The 22,882-nt window shown below is 35.2% G+C and overlaps 1 protein-coding gene across 4 annotated transcripts in view; it reads right to left on the reverse strand.

Moving 5' to 3' along the window:
- The window catches only part of adamts3 (ADAM metallopeptidase with thrombospondin type 1 motif, 3), a 98,767-nt gene that overhangs the window by 49,501 nt on the left and 26,384 nt on the right, over window positions 1–22,882 (reverse strand). For all 4 annotated transcript variants that reach the window (XM_006627191.3, XM_015340173.2, XM_015340172.2 and 1 more), the window contains exon 5: window positions 7,794–7,984. In XM_006627191.3, the coding sequence (XP_006627254.2) occupies window positions 7,794–7,984 (191 nt within the window). The remainder of the gene's footprint in view (window positions 1–7,793; window positions 7,985–22,882) is intronic.

Here is a 22,882-nt window from a genome sequence, read left to right on the forward strand (position 1 = left end):
CTATACCACCTGATACATGTCCATGTCTAAAGACCAGCATCTTCAATGGATGATAAAACAACATATGATGAATATCCAAGTGTCTTTCTTGTGAATTCAACATGCCATCTCTGTCAAAAATGCTTTTTTCAGTTTATTATACCTCAGGAATACAGAAATAAAATAGCATCTAAAAAGCAATGTTATCACTCTCCTGTGTGCAAATCCCAATCTGATGTTCTCTAAGACATATCTCTTGTAATTATACAATTATGATGATCTTCAAATTTAATTATCACAACTTAGGATGTTGAGATTGCACATATAAAAAATAGTAAACTATATATATAACCAAAGGACACTGATGTACAGATCAATAGTGCTAACAGTCCTAAGAAGTGACCAATTTTGTGAGAGGCCTGCAACCTTTAGAAGTTATTTCATTGCAAAGCAACAGTCATCATTTTGCCCAGCATAATGCTTTCTTAGATTTCTTCTGATAATTACCCCTCTGTTCTTCAGCTTAACAAGGTTTTCATTGGAATAATAGAGCAAGAAACGTTGCATCTCTCTACTTGAGTAATGATGGCAATGATTTTGAATGTCAGTGTCCTTGCAGTGTTTGACTGAATGCAACATGACAGTGTGGCACTGCAGTTCTTTCAAGAATTCTCCTGAGTCTCCTTGTGTGAAGTGATAACATCCTCCCAAGAAATATTTCTATTTCTCACGTGGGACAGCATCACACTAGAAAAAGTGTAAAAATGGGCAGTTTGTGTCACTGATTAACTGGATTTTAGAATCCAGGCACAGTGGCATTGTCTTGCTGCATCATATGGGAAAAATGCATGTGATAATGTTGGGGGAACTAGAAAGAGACGCTAGCACATCTTACAAAGAAAATCATGACACCAGAAACCTGCTTACTTTTGGAAAATAGATTATACTTGGCACAACATTCATACATTCCACAGTGAAAAACTGATATCAGCCTCCATAGTGAGGCTCAGATAGATGAGGCTAAAAGATGTCAAAATATCAAATAGCAAGATGAAAGTTAAAGTATATCCAAACAGCTTGGGATCTGTCTTCAGACGGGTGGTCACTGACGGCTCAGAAAAGCCAGCTGTAGAAGGCATTAGGGTTTTTCCACAATAGAATATGATGGGAAATACAGTATTTGCTTGGTTTTGTGCTGGATCCACAACACTTCTGAAGTGAAATTGAGTAGGCACATTCAGTTAAGATCATACTGTGATAGGCAATTATTCGCTCTTTTTCTTTCTAAATTGGGTTTATAATGAAGTATTGGCAATTTCAGCTCACTGCAAAATCTGATTTTAAAGATAGAAACTAAGGCATGAAAGGTCAACTGCCTCTGTAGCACCTTGACAAATGTCTTAAATGTGCATACAATTATACAGATTTATATTTTTATTCTTTAATTCATACATGTTTTGTGGTTTCTGTTTTTAAACACTTCACAGGTTTCGAAAATTGTGCAACAAAACCCTTAGATATTAAAATGTTAAAGACACAGATGACTAAACCACCTATTTTACAGTAAGAAAATGCTTCAAATCCTCATCTATAAGCTCACCAATGGGCAAATTTTAACTTGGACCCCACAAGAGGTTTCAGTCCTTCAAAACAGGGCAATTTGTCTGCGGTAATCAAATCAGACAACTGAGATAGACAGTAGCAGAGTTGCATGAAGCGTACCACAGGGATAGTGATAATCTACTGTACTGTAAATGTCTTTAGACTTTTTTAAAATGACTCCAAAATAAGATGCATGTAACTACACTTCCCTTATATAAGGGGTCTATTTAATCAGATCATCCATTTATTAACTGCTTTAGCCACTACAGGGTCACTGAGGAGCTGGAGCCTTCCCAGTTAAGCAAAGGGTACCAGGCAGTATACACCCTGTATGGGATGCCAGTCCATCACAGGGCATACACAGAACACAGACATAGACACACACTTACTGTACACCAGGACCAATTTTCCCCAAAACCAGTTAATTTAACAGGACTGTGGCATGAAACCAGCGCACTTAGAAGAGACCCACATGAACACAGGGAGAACATACAAACTCCACACAGCCGTCATCCCAGGAACTGAACCCAGGGCCCATGCTGTGAAGCAGCAAAGCTAAACACTGCCATCATGCCACCCCTCATCATATCACATTTAACAAATATTTATCCTTGTTTCATACCTGACCTCTGTCTTCCATTACACAAGGTATGAACAATAAAATACTGAAGCAATGATTTTCCTGGATTTTGGCTGATTTGACATGGAATTCTACTGTATATTAAACAGCTTTTTGAAATATAAACATAATTGAAATTATTTTAAATGCAAATAAAATTTGTAGATAAAATGTAGGTCTTTTCCCATGCTGGTGCATATTTTTATAATATGTCTGAAAAACACATCCACAGAAAAATTACACTATGAGTCTAATGCATGTCTCAGAGAATTGTTTTAACAATTGATTGGCAGCCACAGTTAAACAGTGGCTGTTTAACAAGCGTGGACAAGCTTGAAGTTATGAAAATAAAGCAGAGCAATTACAAATTTTCCATTAAAAATGAACACGTATTTGTATAAATATATTGATTAAGAAATTAATATAATTATATCCATCAGCCTCTGTGGTACTGTATGCAATTCAAAAGCAGTGCTTAATGGATTTCTTCAACTTGTTACATCTTCAGAAAGAAAACAATATCCCCAGCATAAAGGAAAATGTTTTCAATTAAATTATCTTCTCAAAGTTTGAATGACACTTCCAGGGGTTTCTAAAGCAATAAAAAGCTTCTGACTTAAGAATAATACACGATTAAATGAACCATGTGAAGACCATTTGTATAGTCTTAACCTACTAACCTAATACTTCTTCAAATCACCATACTGCCACACCGCAGAGTTCAAAATTCCACCAGCTTTTTTGAATAAAAATGTTTGATGTTGAACCAAAGTTTGGAATGGAGGATTGTTTCACTGTCATAGAGCCAATACTTTATCACAATTAATATCTGTTCACATCTCTTTTTTTACTTACACATCTATCCTTAAGCCTACAGCAGCGATTTGTCCAAAAATCAATACCCAAATCATGTTGTACTTTTATCCACCCCAGGAAAAAAACTGTCAAGATTGTTTATACACTTTTTCATATCCTAGAATGATCTTTTCCTCAGATATAACTTTCTGACTTTTGTTTTTGCTGAAGAAACTACTAGCTTTATATTAGATGTTTCTGGTATAAAGCTATACTATTCCTGTGATTTCTCTGTTTATTTCACAATACAGCTGTAATTGCAAAATAACACAGCCGGGCTGCCTTTTAGACCACAAAGACGATACCCCAAGCATATACTGTTAGTCTCTAAGCATGAATACAATACAAGAGGCAGCAGATGTGCACAGAAAATTTGTAGAACACATCTGCACACTATTATATTCTGGATCTACTGTATTTCTATTTCCAAAGCTGTGGTTGGTGTACACATGTATTAATCCACTCCTTCAAGGCAAAGAAAAACAATGCCATATGGCTTTTTCCGACTGACACTTCATTGCCATCCACTGTAGAGAGACCTTTACACAAGACTAAGTACAATGTTTATGATCTTTCTTTTTGTTTTTGAAAGGCCAAACAGGATATCATCGCCTAAAACCTTTGAATTCTGTTATTGATTAACAGCATGATAAGCACTGCTGAGATTATCCTGTATTGAGGCTAATTAATGGGCACTGCTTTCATATGCTGTCAATATCAGAATTAGCTGCTTTGATTAGTGGGTCCATACTCTTCAAAAGCCTCTTAAGTAACATTTAATTTGAAAGTCTTCTTTCTTGATATTTTATATGAAAGTAAAGTTCTTTGAGAAGAAGCATATACTGTACACTACCTGACTTTAATTTTTTATTTAAATATAATGAAAAACACATTTGCCACATGACAATAAAGGATTAAAATAATTTTTATTTTGGCTAGTTTCAACTTTAATTAAGGGAAGATGGTAATGAAAATGTGTATTTAATGAAGACTATTAAAAGAAAAATCCCTATGTCAACATGTTAATTGCCAGTGTCAACAAAAGTAAGTTATTACTAATGACTGTACTAATCTGTGTCAGATGAATACAATGAAATGAAATCTAAACATTCATTTTAAACACTGTTGTAGTTCAGAAATTATTAACTTTCTTCTCTGCTACGTTACAAAAAGAATGACTGAAAGCATTTCACTTAACATTTGGCAAAGTCATTAACTACATTCCAGAGCTGTCAGAAAGCCTAAAGTGAATACGTCAGCACATTACAAATAATATTTATCATACTACTACTATCTTGAAACACAGACTGTCCCCTAGGAAAATAGTGTATATAATTTAATCTACATTTTTTATGTTTTTATTACAAATAGCACACTGGGCACTTTGACATAAAGTAGGTTGTTACTGCAGAGTTCATACAAGCTCAAATAAAATAAACTCTATATAGAAATCCTACTAGTACTAATGATAATGTTGATCGGTGCAAACGTGTGTGCAATACAGTAGTTACTAGATACACTGATGTCTACCAGCTCAAACCCTTCAGAAGACAGCAGATGACAGTACATTTTTCTTTCTTTAGCTCTCCAGGGAAGAGAATTAGGTTGGAAGTCAAGGATTAAAAAATATACTCAGTCAGTACTTCTCTTTCAGTTATCCAGGTAATAAAAGGCTTATTCAGACACACAATAAAATAGTCCAGTGTTACACAGAAATGCAGAGTACCCAAATTTTAAGCATGTATCAAAGTTTTAAAGATGGTTGGTCCAGAACTAATAATAAAGAAAAATCATTCATACAAAATGGACACTTCTGCTATTTGAGGATGTATGATAAATTATAATGGCTCTATTGGATTTTGATAAGAAGTTTTGCTTCTTAGAAGTAATCTTGATTTTTTTCTGAATATGTATTACTATCACAATCAAATTAAAATATATCTATGGATATTTAATTTCCCTTTGACATATAACAAGATATTCTTAATACATTTTACATATTTGTATTGCATTCTATTTAAATGATTATCAATGAGTACTTTATCAAAATTTTTGTTGCTGTAAAATACTATACCTTCCCATTCCAAGGCTTATAATTATCCACAAAGAATGGTTCACATATGTAAAATGAATTCCCCTGTAATGTTTGAATTCCTAATGTATAGGAAAATATACTGTACATATTATGTTGAAAAATTAAATTGCTGGTTTTTTTTCCCCATTTAAATCAAAGCATGTCCTGTCTCTTTTCTAACATTTTTCAATAGGCAATCAGTGACACCTGCTGGATATGTACAGGAATGTCTCAATATATGTACAGTTTATCAACCTGTCAACATATACAGTATCAATAGATATTCTTGTTCAGTTAATTTAAATATTTTAGGTTAATGAGTATGCACTGCTTACAAAAATAGTCAAATTTTCAGATTAAGAAGTGGTTACAGAGGTTACCATTGCTGCCTCACAGCACCAGGGTCCTGGGTTCAATTCTGGACCTGGGGTGCTATCTGCATGGAGCTTGTATGATCTCTGTGTGTTTGTATTGGCTTCCTCCAGTGTGTGTACATCTGTGTTTGTCTGTGCCTGTGTGTATTCCAAAATGGAATCCCATCCAAGGTGTATCCTGCCTTGTGCCCACTGCTTGCCAGGACAGGTTTCGGCTCTCCTGTAACCCAGTATTGGACAAAGAGATTACAAAGCGTTGCTAGGAGGTGGCCCCATCTGCAACTCTCATGTCTGCAGCTGCTGCCTTACTGTATATGTGAAATCAGGAAGTGACAATCAACTTGCAACTCTTTACTCAGCCTCTTCATTCACCTGAGTGTGCAAAACACACAGCCTTAATTTTGTATCTACCTCTATACATATCTAAATATCAATAACAAAAAAAACAATACCGGTAAACATGAGTAAGACTTGAATGAATTCTTGTGCAAAATATCTCAGGTAAAAGTAAAACATACATAATATAAATTAACCCAATGGTAAACATTTTGCAGAAGACTAATTTTCTTAATATGAGATCCCATTTGCATTTCAATATTTATTAAAAAATGAAGAAACAAATTTATTTATGACTCCTGAGTTCTCCTTTTGACAGGCTGCTCTGAGGGCTGCCATGAAAAACTAAGGCAAAGGTTCTCAAACAGTGCGTCACAGCTAGTGTCAAGACGAGAAGCACAAAAGATAACCCAAGCTGTACTATTGACACTTTGAAACAAATGAGAAAGAAGCAGGTTTTGTAGTTACAAACATGGGTTAATATAACTCACATCTACATAAAATATCCAACAGGAAAACGGTCACTCTTTTTAATAAAATGTACACCTAGTTATAGTACCTTCTTCCTACTTTTAGGGAGATCAAATTGCACATCATTCTTTAAAGTGGAAGTTTACAAGCTAAAATTGTAACCATGATTACAGGGAAGCCCCAATCTCAAAGAAAAAAAATATTTTCACAATTTTATGACATACTTCAGAAACAAAACAGAAAAAGAGGTACAAATGTCCGGAGCATATTGGATTTTGAACACAGAACTTTCAAAACTTTAAAACCAAACTCTATATTATTTAAGTAAATATTTATTCAGACATCAACTTACTAATTCATTAAGCATACAAATTTAAGTTCAGTCACTCATTCTGTAGATATCATCATAGTTATTTTGAGTAGAGTCAACAAAAAGAGACTATGAAATATTTATACTGTCATTCACCAGAGCTGTGGTTGCATTTTCAAAAAGCTGACACATTATAATTGTTTAGATATACTGTACTGTATGTCCCTAGTTATAGAAAACATTGAATTCAAAACAAAATCAGCTTGCAATTAAATATCAAACATATAGTGCGTTAATCTTCAATTCACTGGTGTATCTATTTAATGTTATGAGTACAATTTTCATCTTCATTTTATAGTGCTCATACCCTATATACTGTATTTATATTTATTATATTTACTCTATAGCTTGGTAATAGCTAGTCTGCATCAGTACATTTTGTGGTTAACCAAAACGCGTGCCTTTGCAAAGGTGATTTGAAACAGAAAATGACTGTACAATTAATAAACAGTCTGAAATGTAAGGTAGGTTAAAATAGGTTTTCATTTTAATGAATTGATTCGATGTTAAACAACTAACCAACTCAATGATACACATTATTGATATACTACTTGAAAGTCCAAAATTGCGCAGCATGGTTAATCGTGATTTTCTCAGCCCCAAGGGCTGCCAATTCACCAAGGTAAATTAAAAAACAACAACAACAACAACAACAACAACTTCAGGTCTTTCTGGATTCTTCATAAATGATGGAAGTTAAATTGCAATTACACTGCAATTAGGTTTAAAATTTAGTCAATTAAACCTTTATGATCTCTGTTTATGAGACAGCTGTGTTTCTAATATTTTTTTAAAATTAGAATGTTGCCTGATTAGAATATGACAACCCAAATCTGTTACATATTAAAGAGAAGAGAACAGGGGCTTGGAAAAAGTGCTATCAGCCTAAGGATATATTCAATGAGAATTGAAGGCTATTGTCTGACTTACTCTCATTGTCTGACAATACTAAATATCGTAAATATTGCAAAGGACAACTTTTGGAATCGCACAAGAATCACATAATTTGGATAGAATTTAAATAATTCCAGCTCTATTAACTATTAATGCACAGAAGACTGGGCATGAAGTTTCCAGCAGGAACTTAGCCTCATAATGCAGCTTTTTACTCACAATGTTCATCAGGGTCAGAAGGTAGTTCTGAACATGTTCTTTTCCATGGAAACGCACAACAGAGTCATCCACGCCCAGGAGCACTTCAATGTTATAGTCGTCATCCCCAGCGTGTCTCCGCCTCCTGAGTGTCTTGTTCACCTGCTTTCCAATGTTTTCCACTGCACCAGTAATGTCAAGTTCTGGCAATGCTGCAAAAACAGGGAGTATTAACCATTGATAGCCCCCACAACATTAGAAATGTTCTTTTTTATTGCAACAGCCTTTGAAGAGTTGTGTATGACAAAGAACTAACAAATAATGAAATTGCTTCAGTCAAATTTAGCTTTACACTAAATGGTAAATTAGCATAAAATAGATCTACAGGCCACAACAATCTGATTAACATGTATCACAAAGACCTTGCTTACTAAACAGTAAAAGCTTAGCCTTTTTGTACCAAATGACCCATGACCCATCCTCCCAGTTTGATTAATTCCATGACTATGCTTTACTACTGCTAAATCTCACTGCTTCACATCTTATGCAGGTGATGGTCTAACTCAGAAGGTTCCTAACTTCTTGTTAATTTTAAAATGCAAACCCTTATGTAAGTATCTTGTATTTGTTAAGGATTCTTTGTAGCACAGTGACAAAGTATGCCAAAAGCTTTCACAATGCCAGAACTCATTCAAATAGGACAAAGGACTCGGTACTGCCTGAATAATCTCCTATATCCCCTCCAAGAGTGTTAAAACGTAGAAGGCCAATATAGAATCTAGTGAACTCAAAAACATCAATGTCAGCAGTTTTTCAGACATTTACAGTATTGAGCCAAACTCCTGCAGACAAACGTTAGTATTGTAATGATATATTAATGATATAGTGGCTAATTATTTTTTGAATATGAGTTATGTACCTCTGATATATAAATAAAAAATGCCTAACCTCTTCAATCATTCTCTACAGTATGGTTAACATACTAAATTCCTCCACATTCTTAAGTTCAGTCATCATGCCAGCATTTTGTCTAAGCATCAGCTCCACATAAATGTCTCTGGGCTCTCACTTCAAAGGGTAGGGCTTTCCTTTAGGTGTTAAATGCTTCCACCAAGTCTTGCCCAGATGCTAAGCCCAAGACAGTGCCACATCTCAGTCCCTGGGTATTACACTCAGGAATGGCAATGTTAACATAGCACACAAGTGGTAAATGTCTTCTAGCTATTTTTCTATAGCTGGGCTGGTTTAGGCATCATAAGAAAGTGGAAATCTACCAGAGGAAATCTCTACCAGGAACCTGTCTTTGCTGCTTTCAGAAAATAAAAAAATGGGCCTTGTATTACAGGTATATGCATTGAGACACACCCTTCCTTGCCAGAGGCAGGTAACCTACTTTACTTATTTTTGCAATCTGTAAAACACAGGAACAATGAATGCTATTTTGGCTTTCTTTTTTCACAATCAGTGTAAATAATTAAAGTAAAACATAGCTCTCCTTGAATGAATATCAAATTCAAATACTAAACTTGGTTAGCAGCATTGTGTTAGAAGCAGGATTATATTTTATGCTTCTGGGTGATCATACTGTATGACACTTCATTAAAATGACTGTAGGCTGATTTTGTTTGATGATTTAAAATATAAATCTTCAACAATTATGCAACACAGATATTTTAAATTCATGTTTTTTATAGTCTACTGACTGTTTTACCTTTATTTGTAATTGGATGATGGCTAACAGGTGACACTGATCAGGAGTACACAAATCTGTCTTGCATTTTATTCTTCCAGTAGCCTAAACTTGCCTCAGGTGTCCATTTGTACACCTTTTTGATCTGCTGAAAAATATTTCTCCATTAAATATCCATGTAATTGTGTACTGTCTGAAACACCAAACAGCGGTGCTTAATGTTTAAAAAGTGTGAAGTGAAACATATGTTGCTCCTAAGCAGGGCTCAGATATCACTGAAAAAGTAGTAATTACAGTTTAAAGGGATATATGTTAGTGGACAATAAACACAGAAAATCAGAAGACCTAATTCTGTATACAAATACTTAAAATCTTTGCTAGAAAATAATCTCTCCCTTCTCATAAACAGGACTATGTAATATAATTGCATTTGTGCATTTTAATATACTGTAAACAATATTTTGCAACCTTTCTATTTCAAATAAATCTGTTAGATTTAAAAGATCAACATATTCTTGGCACATAACCTACTATTATATTTCTCCTAAATTTTCCAAATACCAGGCATTTGTTCCAGTTGATTCCAAGAACAACAACAAAAAATAAGTCTAACTTCTGATGTGCACTTGGCAACACACTTAATAAGAAAAATGTGTCAATATGCTGACCTACTGTAGAACTCAACAGCCCTACAGAAGACTAAACTGAGTACTACAGTCAGTATAGTGATCTCTATTTTCATGTCAGAGTCTTAATTAGTCATTAAAAATGTGATACTTATAAATGGATCATCACCCTTATGTACTGTAGTCATTAAGATCATGGATCATATCTTCCCTAAAGCTTAAATGCCCTTGGGCTAAACTACTGCAAAATATAAAATATGTCTGTAGTACTGTAGGTTATATATACTGTAATATATAAAGTATGTACTGTATGTGCAATAAGGAAGATATTTCTGTATCATTAGAAAACTAAATCATATAAGAGAGAGAACCCTGCCTCTTTGGTTGTGGTACTTATCCCTGGTAAGGGGCAGTGCTGCCTGTGACTTGTTAAAAGACATGTGGCCCGAAGGTGGGCATGTTGGAGGGGCCTGTGCACAGGTCCTCATTCTCCTCTGTGTGTCTGACTGCAGAGCTTGTAGCAGCTAACTCAGACATGAGACATCTACTTCAGACCTGGTGCGCATAGCAAAAATAACTAGGGGAAAAAACAACTCCACAAGGTGGATGATATACGTTCTGTCTTAAAACGTCTTGATCTCCAAAAAAAGAAGATATACTGTAGCTAGATACAATATATTGAAAAGGTTTGAGTGGGGAGCTGCATCAGTGTGTGTTAGCTCTGAAGGAACAAGTAAGGGTTAATTCCATGCTGAAAAATAGAAGAGAAACACATTTCAGCTGTAGAGTCTTTCCGACTTTTGCCAGTAAAGGCTTATACATACACACAAACACCATCTAGTGGTTATTAGGAAAGGAATCACTTGCATTATTTTGTATGATAATTATATTTGGTGATATTTGATGATAATGAAATTAGATAATCATTGATGCCTCTTAATGAAAATACAAGACAAATGTTGTCCACATACAGCCACAAACAGTTTTTAGCTGAAAAATTGGCAACCCTACCCTATAGAAAGCCAGGCAGCTAAATTGCTCAATACAGAACTCTTCCAAAACTCACAATTTCCACAGGTTCATAAGTCTGTCACTTCTTTGCTTATTACTGTTCTGGTATAGGACATCTTTACAAGCTCTGCTCTATTCCTAGAGAGCAGAGGTTAACAGCCAACTGTAAGCCTCTGCTATCTGCTTTCAAATGTCACTCCATCAATGGTCTTCCACTGATTGAGAATGGCAGATCTTTTCCCCAACTTTACAGGGGTATGTGATTCTAACAAAATGACCTGCCCTGTAATTTTCATACTTTGCTACACTGTTTACAACTACAACACACATCATTTCATAAGTGATTCCTGTTTCCATATCAGGGTTTCCAAACAAGTGAGGACACATAAAGTCTTAACATACTCTTCTTTCTATGCTGCCATTCAATCCATAACATTGTTATTGCTACAACGCTTTACTGTAGAACTGTATGACAATGGAACTGTTGGGAAACTGTCAACACAGCTTACAGATAAAGATATTCATTTTGAGTCATCAGGAAAGGTTAAGCAATGCAAATTATAGCATACCAAGCACGGCATGCTTCAAATAGCTTGCATTAGGATACAATGCTGACATTATGGTTTGTCTACTGTAACACGATAGTTTGCAACTCTTATGTAGACTAGTATACCATAATTCTAGAATTATATTTGTCTAAAAGAATCTACCTCAGCATTGCTTCTCGAGCTAGGAACTAATGAGCTAGAGATAGAAAGGATTTTAACTTGTTTTTTTTTAAGATGGTTTTTCTTCACATAAAACTGCAGGTTAATGACTTGCACTTTGATGTCTGAGGGAAGCCTTTCTAATCCCCTTTTCCAACTGAGTTAGAAATTAGCAGACGCCTCAGCAACCCTATAATGAACAGGATACTGTATATACAATGATGGAAAAGCTGTTGTATGTGGCAGCTCACATTAAAGACCTGTTTAATCAATTCCACATTGCTCTCAAGGATGTATAGGAAACACAACTGGTAGAACCCATACTGTACCCAGACAGTTTTACAAATAATTTGGATTTGCAGCTATGCTTGTAAATGACAGTCAAGCTGAGGCAGCTGCTGCTTGGTCTTCTGTGAAACTGTACAAGCCAACACATACACAAACTTAATATTTCTAAAGAAATCTGAAGCGACTTATCCATTTAAAAATGTATTAAAAACTATGAGAAATCGTAATTAAAACGGATATAGTTTCATTCTGTATCTATTCACCTTGGAAAGTAGGTCACACTGCTGAAAACACTTCTCACTAAACACTTGCATTTACTGTATAGTACTAAGAGGCTTTTGTTGGAGCAAATTCTTTGAAGAATTCCAACAGGCTTAAATGACACAACCATACGATTTTGCCAGCAGGGGTTGCCAGTGTTACTAAACATCTCATAAACATTGGGTATGATGCAAGTTTTAATTTTTAAAATTCAAATTAATTAAAAATGAATATAAATTTGCATGTATAATAATGGATATTGCATATGCAAAAATATAGTACCTTTTTAATTGTAAATGACAACCGATTTTAGCATCCAGCATCTGTCATTTCCTTATTAATACAAGAAGATAATTTCTGGTGGGCATCTAATATCCTACAAGAACTGCATTAACAAATTAGACACATTTAAAAAATGTGCCTTCATATATTGATAGAATGTAAAGTAATTAAATATAATGAAAAATCAAGAATTAAAGCTCAGTTCATTTCACAGAAACGAGCCAATCTTTGTCATATTTTAAAAATGGATCAAAGACTACCCAACCTGAAAAAGAATTGAAAAAATGCAATGGAAAAGTGTTATAGAAAAATTGCTTACACTTACAGTATATAGTGCTTTTCTGGACACTCCACTCAAAGTGCTTTACAGGTAATGGGGACTCACCTCCACCACCACCAATGTGCAGCCCCCACCTACATTAGATGATGGGTGTTCTGGCACACTACCACACATCAACTATCAGTGGGGATTGGAACAGAGTAATAAAGCCAATTCATAGATGGGGATTATTAGGAGGCCAAAATCAGTAAGGGCCAATGGGAAATTTGGCCAGGACACCTGGGTTATACCCCTACTATTTTTGAGAAACACCCTGGGATTTTTATTGACCACAGGGAGTCAGGACCTAGATTTTACATCTCATTCCAAGGACAGCACCTTTTTACAGTATAGTGTCCCTGTCACTATACTGGGCCATTAGGACCCACACATAGACCACACGGTGAGAGTGCCCCCTGCTGGACCCACTAACACCTCTTCCAGCAGCAACCTTAGTTTTTCCCCAGGAGGTCTCCCATCCAGGTACTGACCAGACTCACACCTGCTGAGCTTCATTGGGTTGTCAGTTGTGAGCTTCAGGGTGAAATGGCTGCTGGTGCCATTTATTTTAGAAATCCAGTTGAGAAAACAATATGAATTGGAAAAATAGTCAGATAACAGTATTCCAAATACAAAGATTAAATTCTCTCCTGATCTAAACCGGTACCTACAACACTAATGCAGCATCACCTTGTCAAATTGTCTTTTGGAATAATCCTCATCAAATCCTTATCTTCACAACACATGCATTAGACTTAAAATTAATTGGTAAAAGCAATGCTTTATTAATCTAAACATTTAAATATTTTTCCTTACTTCAAAGTCTCTGAAAGCCACTGAATCAAACCTATAACCATGTTTATTGCATATTTGTATTTAGGTGCATTTTCTATTGCACTTTGCATATTGATTCTATAATGGTAAAAGGACAGTGAAGTCTTCATTTTGTACTTCCATTTTATCTGACACGTGGAATGTTATCTGTGTAACATGACTGGGAGTGATAACACTGTTTGCAGTCAAACACAAATAATCCTGACAAATCTAATATACTGTAAGGATGACAAGCCAAAAGGTATTTCTGTATCTGTCAAGCTAATGAAAATACATAAAAGTTACTGTACAGTAGGTATAACAACAAAAACTGTAATTTACAAGTGCAAATGGATTAAATGGGAGTATATTTCTAAAACTTTAGAAGAGTTACGGTTTTCTTTTTAAAATAAATTAGCAGGGATGCAAATTTCTCCAAATAATAAATTAAGCAAAACAGTTGCTTTAAAGTTGATAAAAGAAAATTTAATATTTATTAAATTTACCAAACGTTTTAAAATGCAGGATGAAACTAAGCCAAGACAGTGATAAACTTTAACACCATTTTTGCATCTGACGGCATGATGTTTTACATTTTGACTAACTACATACATGTATCAAAATGTATATATAATACAGGCTTTAGACAACAAAATAAACACCAAAGCCCTATCTTGTGACGGGATAACACTAAAATATCTGTGGCAACTATTACATCAAAATAATAAAATCAAATTAAAAAGACAATTCCCCACAGAGGATTTCTGAGTTATGGCAACAGCTTCAATATTAGTTTTTGGACCTATAAAGGACATTTGGATTTAATTATATTCAGTTGTGAACAGCATACCTACTGTATGTCATAAATGATTGCCCAATGAATAGGCTTACAAAATCATGTTTCATAGGGTAGCATCTCAAACACAGGCATGTAATAGAATGCATCACTATTTATCAAATAAAGAAATTCTTTCCCAACATTTTAACATTTGTCTTGTTAAACAAAAACAGCTGTTGTCATATCACTTTTTTTAGAAAAAGAAACACAGCAAAGCACTAATCTTGTACTTTATTTAACACAATCCAGATGTACCTGAGATGGTCCTTCCAAGAAATCCAAGCAAACATACAGTTCAGCATTTTAAAAAATACCAGACAATACATTCTCTTTTCTTCTACTCTTAGAACCTTTATTTCTCTCGGTCAATGTTGTAAAGAGGACAATAATGAGGACAATAATTGCAAAGAACACCTGTGTAAGACCAGACACACTCAAGCCATTCAGGATTCCAGAAGAGTCAGTGAACACTTTACCCTGAACTAAATTAAACAGATTATTGATGTTTTCTTTTAAATTTAATAAACAGTTCCTGGAAATTCTACTGTTTTATTCAATAGCTTGTTCAAGTTACAGTAGGTGACCTTTTCCACATCATCTTTCATTTTAAATGAAATTATATATACACTGTAGATACTTGCTATACTGAAGATGAAGCAAGTTGGGATGTTATCTTCACAGTGCTCTTTTCAATTTGCCACATTTCACTTACAGACATGCTTTACCATGGTTTTCCCAGGTGTGTAAAATGCTTTCCTGTTCCTTTTCCTATGTTTGCATTGCTTTTAACATGGTTTTACTGTGCCCTGTGCAGTGTTCCATTTTAACATGTTCCATGACAGTAAACATCTATAAGGAACAAGTAATAGGTTTATTCCATGCTGAAAAAAAGAAGAAAGAGAACACAACGTTTCGGCCGTGGAGCCTTCTTCAGGTGTGAGCTCACACCTGAAGAAGGCTCCACGGCCGAAACGTTGTGTTCTCTTTCTTCTTTTTTTCAGCATGGAATAAACCTATTACTTGTTCCTTTGCAGCCTACGCATGCTGACGCAGCTACCCACCTGAACATCTATAAGGGCATGAAATGATGACATTGCCAGTCAAAAACATTAGGCAAACATTTTTATTTAGTGAGTAACAAAAATAAACTTGGTTTCTGTAAACGATGTCTTCCACAATACCACCCTGCAACTCACAACTGGCAACCCACTAAAGCTAAGCAGGTGTGAGTCTGGTCAGTACCTGGATGGGAGACCTCCTGGTAAAACTAAGGTTGCTGCTGGAAGAGGTGTTAGTGGGGCCAGCAGGGGGTGCTCACCCTGCGGTCCATGTGGGTCCTCATGCCCCAGTATAGTGACGGGGACACTATACTGTAAACAGGTGCCGTCCTTCGAATGAGATGTAAAACTGAGGTCCTGACTCTCTGTGGTCATTAAAAATCCCAGGGTGTTTCTCGAAAAGAGTAGGGGTGTAACCCCAAATTTCCCATTGGCTCTTACTGATTTTGGCCTCCTAATAATCCCCCTCTATGAATTGGCTTCATTACTCTGGTCTCCTCCCTACTAATAGCTGATGTGTGGTGAGTGTTCTGGTGCACTATGGCTGCCGTCGCATCATCCAGGTGGATGCTGCACATTGGTGGTGGTGGAGGGGAGTCCCCATTGCCTGTAAAGCGCTTTGAGTGGAGTGTCCAGAAAAGTGCTATATAAGAGTAAGCAATTATTATTATTAATTCTAGGAATTCTAATTATTATAGTAATATACTCTACTATTCTAGGTATTACTGAAAATCTAGTAGGAAATATTGTTTTAATTTAATCTATGCAATGGATGGATGTTTGCCCATTATGCATTCTGGCATGTAAGGGCAGCAACATCCTGTTGCTATTACCATAGCATTAGTTTTTTACAGGATAGGGTTGTTAGCCTTGTGCCCAATGTGGGACACAAACCCACTACCCTGAGATTATGAGTCTCATGCTCTACCAACAGAGCTAGTCAGGGCTCTTTTTTGATACAATAACAACTAAATAAATAACCAGATACTTGATTTCATAGATCCTCACAGCTATAAAACATTTTTCCTTTAATAGGAGTTAATAAAAGATCTGGTAATAAAATTAAACCTTGCAATGCCATTATCCTTAGCCTGCAAAAGCAGGGAAATTCTGTATGACTAAGAATGAGAGGCGAATGTATGAAAAGGAAAGAAAAACGTATTGTGTGTTGTGAATAAAGCACTTCCTGTTTCTGTGCCAGATGAGATCACAGACATTACAGTGCTATGATTCAACAAAATGTGAATGGGCAAACCCTGGTAAACATACGTATATTAAGTACTTCTTGTATTTGTCAATTATTTTCAGTATCAGGATAATACTATTGCTTTGGTATTGTTCAGCATTAATGGAAACTGTTATCAGATAGCTACTTAATTGTTACACATTACAGCTGTTTCTGTCTAAAAAATGTGGAACTTTCGCAGCTATCTAGACAAACATCTCTTCCGTAATTACTGTAAATAATGGAAGGGAACTGTACTGTAATTACTACTGAAATCATAATAAATACAAATATGGATTATTATTAAAGTGAATTAAACAATCAAAAGATACATACAGTTACTGTACATGGGACAATTCCCACACAGTGAATTTAGATGATTATCGCAGTGTCCAAATATCAAGCACCATTAGAAAATCCTCAGTATTGCAGTGTTTCTTAAGATATGTTGAGGAATTTAGATTCTGTAGAGTGCAGCATGGTGGCACAGTGATTAGCTTTGCCGTCTTGCAAAGCTGGGTTCATTTCCTGGGGTGTTATCAGTGTGGAATTTGTATGTTCTCCCCATGTTCACGTGAGTTTTCTCCAAATGCTCCGGTTTCCTCCCACAGTCCAAAGAGATACTGTTAGGTTAATTAGCTTCTGGGAAAACTGGCCCTGGTGTGGGTGTGTGACTGTCTTTGCGTCTGAGCATGTTTGAGCTTTTCAATCACTGTTCGGTATGGCAACACTTCTGCCTAGGACAAAAAACAGCTAGAGAGTAGTGTATATTGCCTCCAAAATTGCAGGATTCCACCTTTCCTCTGTGGGGTTACTCCACTTCTCTAGACTAAAACACACAGCTATAAAGATCCTCTCCCACCCTTCTAACCCTGCCCAACTTCTGTTTACTTTCCTCCCCTCTGGAAGGCAGCTTAGGTCTATCAAGATAACGACTACTAGGTTCTGTAACAGTACCTACCCGGAAGCTGTGAGATGCATGAACATTTGCATGATTTTGCAATTTTTGCTCATTGTTATTTTATCTGATCTCACTGCTTATTTTGTTACTAGCGTGTGGTTCAGGATGGTAGAGATGGGCGGAAGCTGTTTATTATCGGCTCTATGATGTATATTTGTACAGTATGTCTTTTATCTGTCATTGCTGTTGAGGCTCATTTACCAACACTGTAAGAAAGACTTCTGCCAATAACAATTACATACCAGCTGCTTCCCTCTCTCACTGAAAACTTTAAGGAATATAAATAAATGGAAATATATAAAATAGACTATTACTCATTATATAAGTGGTTTCCAGCTAAGATAGGTGGTAGTTGAAAAAGAATTCCAATACTCTGATATTTTGCAACTTTAAACAGATCAGTAATCTTTTCAAGTGATTACCTACAGTATATTAGCTGCAAATAGTATTAAAAACCAGAAAGGAATTGAAAAGAAAAACAAATGGTACCAGCGGCATCTATATCTGTTGACCACTGACAAAACACATGATGAACTATTGTCTGTGAAGACAATACATGTGATGACAGGGGAAATGAGTCAATGAGTACAGTGCAATTGGCGCTGTACCATAAGTTTTTATGAGGGCCGATTTTTCATTAAAAACAAATAAAAAACTTCATCCATTATAATATTGTAATCTGTGGGGTCACAATAGATGGGTGGATTTAAATGTTATGGCTCTGGAAAATCCAGTAAACATTGTAGTAAAGTACAAATATATTTTTTTTGTACTTTATAGAGGTTTGAGGAGCTGTATTAGTGTGCAGGCTGCAAAGAAACAATTTAATTCCATACTGGGAAGCAGAAAAGTCATATTTCTGTAAAGTCTTTTATCATTTTGATTTTACAGTTGTTTACACTTAATGATCATTAATATTTTGCACAGGAGTGCAGTTTGTCAATATTTTACACTATCAGTTCGTACCCAAATCTCAGTTTCATGTTTTTTAATACGAATGTCTGTTTTAATCATTTGATAAATAGTGCAATGGTCTTATAGCTCCCAATCACTAGCTTTGATTTATCACCGGTGATGTAACCTTGGGTTGATGGATATTTCAGGTCTTTCCACATCAGAAACCCTTGCTCACCTCAGATCAGATCTCAGCTTGTGACCCAGTGCTATTGAGCCACCACCCATTGATCACTCCTTCTGCCCCAGAACCATGTTGAGGTTGTCTTTGCTATCCTGTTGGCATTACTGATGGTTCTTCTGTTTGCCCCTGTGATGCCCAAAACACTATCACCTACACACCACTCTGATGACCACGCACTGGGTCTTCCAGCCATGCCTGCAGTACCCACTAGCCAGATATAGATATATACAAAATCAAATTATAGTAATGATGCACATAAGAAACCTGAGTATTAGTTTCGTACAAGTCAATACAAGAAAAGCATGAATAGGTGCTATAACATTCAGTATATCACATTGCGCCTCATGAAGCTAAAAATGACACTGCTGAAATGTAAGCTTCTTAATAATCTTTTTATAATAACATTGGCAGGAAAGGTTTTCATTTTCCTATATAGTATGGAAAATCTAATCTGAATGTAGTCATGAAGTTTCAGTAAAAACATAACAGCAACAATCAAAACAACAACTGCATCCTTTAAACGTCTTACTGTTTACAGCATTCAGAGATACTAAATAGTTGTAAAAACAATATTAACACTCGCAAAAACAAAAGGTACTGATCTGTGTTCAGAAAAGTATACATCTCTGCACTCTGCTCTCTAGGAACAATGTATGGTTTGTTTCCCAACCATCCTTTGAACTTTAGTACCTTTTCATTAAAGACAAGTGTAAAGGTATTCATTTGAACTACTGTAGTGTAAAATTAAAACATACCCCCATTTTCTTTCATCATATGTTAGTGTACTCCTGTCTTTACCTTCGAACTATAGCTAAACTGACAACATTCAGATTATTCACCTGAAACCACAACAGGGAGCCTCATGATCATCCAAATGAAGCACACTTATTTCTTAAAGATTTTAATTTGGAATATGCCTCTAATTAACAATTAGAAGACAACTGTAATATTTAATATCTTTATTAATATTTAATATCTAAAAGGTACTATTGAGTTTAGTCATTGAGAGATTCCTAATAAATAAAACAACAATCTTAAAGCGAACAATCTACATCTTAACTGAAAATGTGTCCCTATAGGAAGGAAATGGCAGAAACAAAGCAAACAAAAAATTATATCTGGACTTCACTACCCTGTGTGCATTTAGTTTTATCACAAAAATCAAAAGACCTATTAAACCATCAGTTAAATTGAATGGTACAACTGAAACATTTGCAAAACGAATATGCTTCAACTGTTATACAATGTGGCTGGAGCCAAGTAAATTATACAGAAAGAATGGCTTCTTTTCAAATTTTAAGTTGTGCACATCGGTCCAAAACCTCTTTATTTTACATACAGTATGAATTGATGTAAGTCAATATTGTCCATCAATTAAACTAATTAGCCTTTATATTACCTATAAAACATGTTAAATTCAATTATTCTATATGATTTATTTTAAAGACCTTTATATTTGAGTATTTAAGGATTTGGAGCACAAGAAAGAAAACAAGACCCTTCATGCTCCATCTTGTTATTTGCTAGTTTAGTAGCTTTAATTTGCACAGCAAGTTCTTGAAGGTGCCCAAAGTTACGGCTTCAATCACCTTACTAGAAAACCTGTACCAGATACCCATCCACATCTCTTTGTGTAAAGTGCATGCATTGCTCCCTATATCCCAGAATCAGCCACATAAAAGTGTATTTTTTAAACTTCCTGTATGGACCACTTTGCACTTTAATCAACATTAAACTTAATTTATTAAGTGTCTGCCCAATCCATGAATTTGTTCTGTTGTAAATCTCATGCTACTGTACCTTCAACTACCCATCAAAGTAACTGATTAAGTTAAATAGGACTATCTCTTTCTAAATTCATGTTTTGTGCCACTTAAAACATGTAGATACAGTAGGTCCTAACTGTTACCTAACAGTAGCATAAGTAAGTGATTGATCAGTATTCTGGTTCAGTTTTATCTATATTTTATGAATTTGTGATATATTTACAATTCAATCAGTGAGTGAAGACTCGATGCTACTATTAACGAATTCACCATAGTCCTTGGAATTTCTGATTCTTGGTAAAATAATTAAATCATAATTTATTGTGTGCCAACATTATGTTAATTATTAAGGTTAGGATGAATTACTCCGGTAATATTTTTTGTCATGATCTGTAAGGAACTTTGTGAGTATAGTGATATGTCAGAAGTAAATAAATGTAGTCTAATTTACCAAAAAAATAAATATATTTAAGTCAGGTGTACTGGTTTATCAGGTTTATAATTGAGTTATGTACAGTACTATACATTACATTGTATTATTCTACGTGTTAGACCATACAAAAACCTAAAAGAAAAAAAATATATATAATCTAAATACATTTATATTAGAATATGTGAACATTCTTAACATTAATGTTATAAAAGGTAGATCCCTGACTTGTAAATTAAATGGAAGCATGTTGCTTTTAATACTCACATTTCAGACTGAAGTCAGGCTGCTTCTGCCATTCTCTACAAACATAAATCTATGTTTTTATGTCAAATACTGAACTACTTTCAATTCACACATCTAATATGTTCAGGTGTTTCTTATACTACTTCTGAAAGGTTGCTGAAGTTAACTCCTATTTCTGCTGTGGCAGTCACACTTTTATCTCTTCTTGCATGGTCGACTCTAGTATTGCATTTACAGTACTACATCTTCCTTGTGCTGTATCAACAGTATAGTATATCACATATCATTCCAAACGTGACCCTTCTTCACTGATCACTGGTTATCCATAGAATTTAATGTAATCTACAAGCTCTGATTACCTTATCGTCTTATCGTCTAGCCTCTATCTTACTATGAGATAAGTTGAAATCCCTTGATTCCAGTGTCGTCTCATCTCATACATACTGTATGAGACATTCTGGGATGCTACTACAGCTTTATCACACCATCCTTTTTTGGAATTGTTAGAGAGGACAAAGGATCGGGGGCCTAACTCTTCCTCGACATGTTCTAGTATATTACTGATCATCATTGTAGCATTTGTTTTCATAATTATTTTTTGTCTATACTAGTTTTGCTGCATGTAAACTACCCTCAGCTATTTAAATGTGGGATTATGAGTTGTTAACTATTATCACACAACAAACAAATTGCTGGGCTTTCTTAATTTCTTTTCCACATTAATCTGACTTTTCAAAAGCACTGCAATAAGATTCATCAGAGTAGCAATTTGTTAGGTAAGACATGCTTAGTCATTGCATTATACAGTATTTCCTTATTAAACCGCTCTGCACAACTAAAGAAAGCTCTCTTCCAGATTCTCCTTCATGGTAATAGTTTAAACTTTGTGGTCACCAGTAATGTTTCACTGTTACTGTCTGTAATGGGAATATGGCCAATTCTCTTTATCCAGTCATACAGAAGGGACTGCAATGTTTCATTCAGAATGTGGGAAAATATTTATGTCAGCTCCTTTACCAAAACAATAGGGGACTTCAAATACCCTTTTGCTGATACCATTACTCAGAATTATGTCTTGTGCTCACAATGGCTCACTTCCTTCTAGTGTACCACTAATCATTTGATCATTATTGTGCTAGAAAGAATAATTGTCCTTAGTTGTTCAGTTGGCACTAAGAGGATTCCAATCCTTTTACACTCCACTGTTTAACAGACGTTTCTGGGCAGTGACCTGTGCATGGACTCTGTACACCTGCACAGCTCCTAACAGAGCATTGACAAACTGGTTAGCTACCTCTATAAACAGAACAACATTGAAATGTACAAGCCAGTCTCTATTTAAAACCAATACAGTGAGATAGAAAGGACAAATGTCCTCATCTCTGCGGCTGCTGTTAGAACTATTTGTGCTGTAAATAGTTTGGAAAACACGAGCAATTGTGAACTAAAAG

Source organism: Lepisosteus oculatus, chromosome 3 (assembly GCF_040954835.1).
Source record: "Lepisosteus oculatus isolate fLepOcu1 chromosome 3, fLepOcu1.hap2, whole genome shotgun sequence".
Taxonomy (NCBI): Eukaryota; Metazoa; Chordata; class Actinopteri; order Semionotiformes; family Lepisosteidae; genus Lepisosteus; species Lepisosteus oculatus.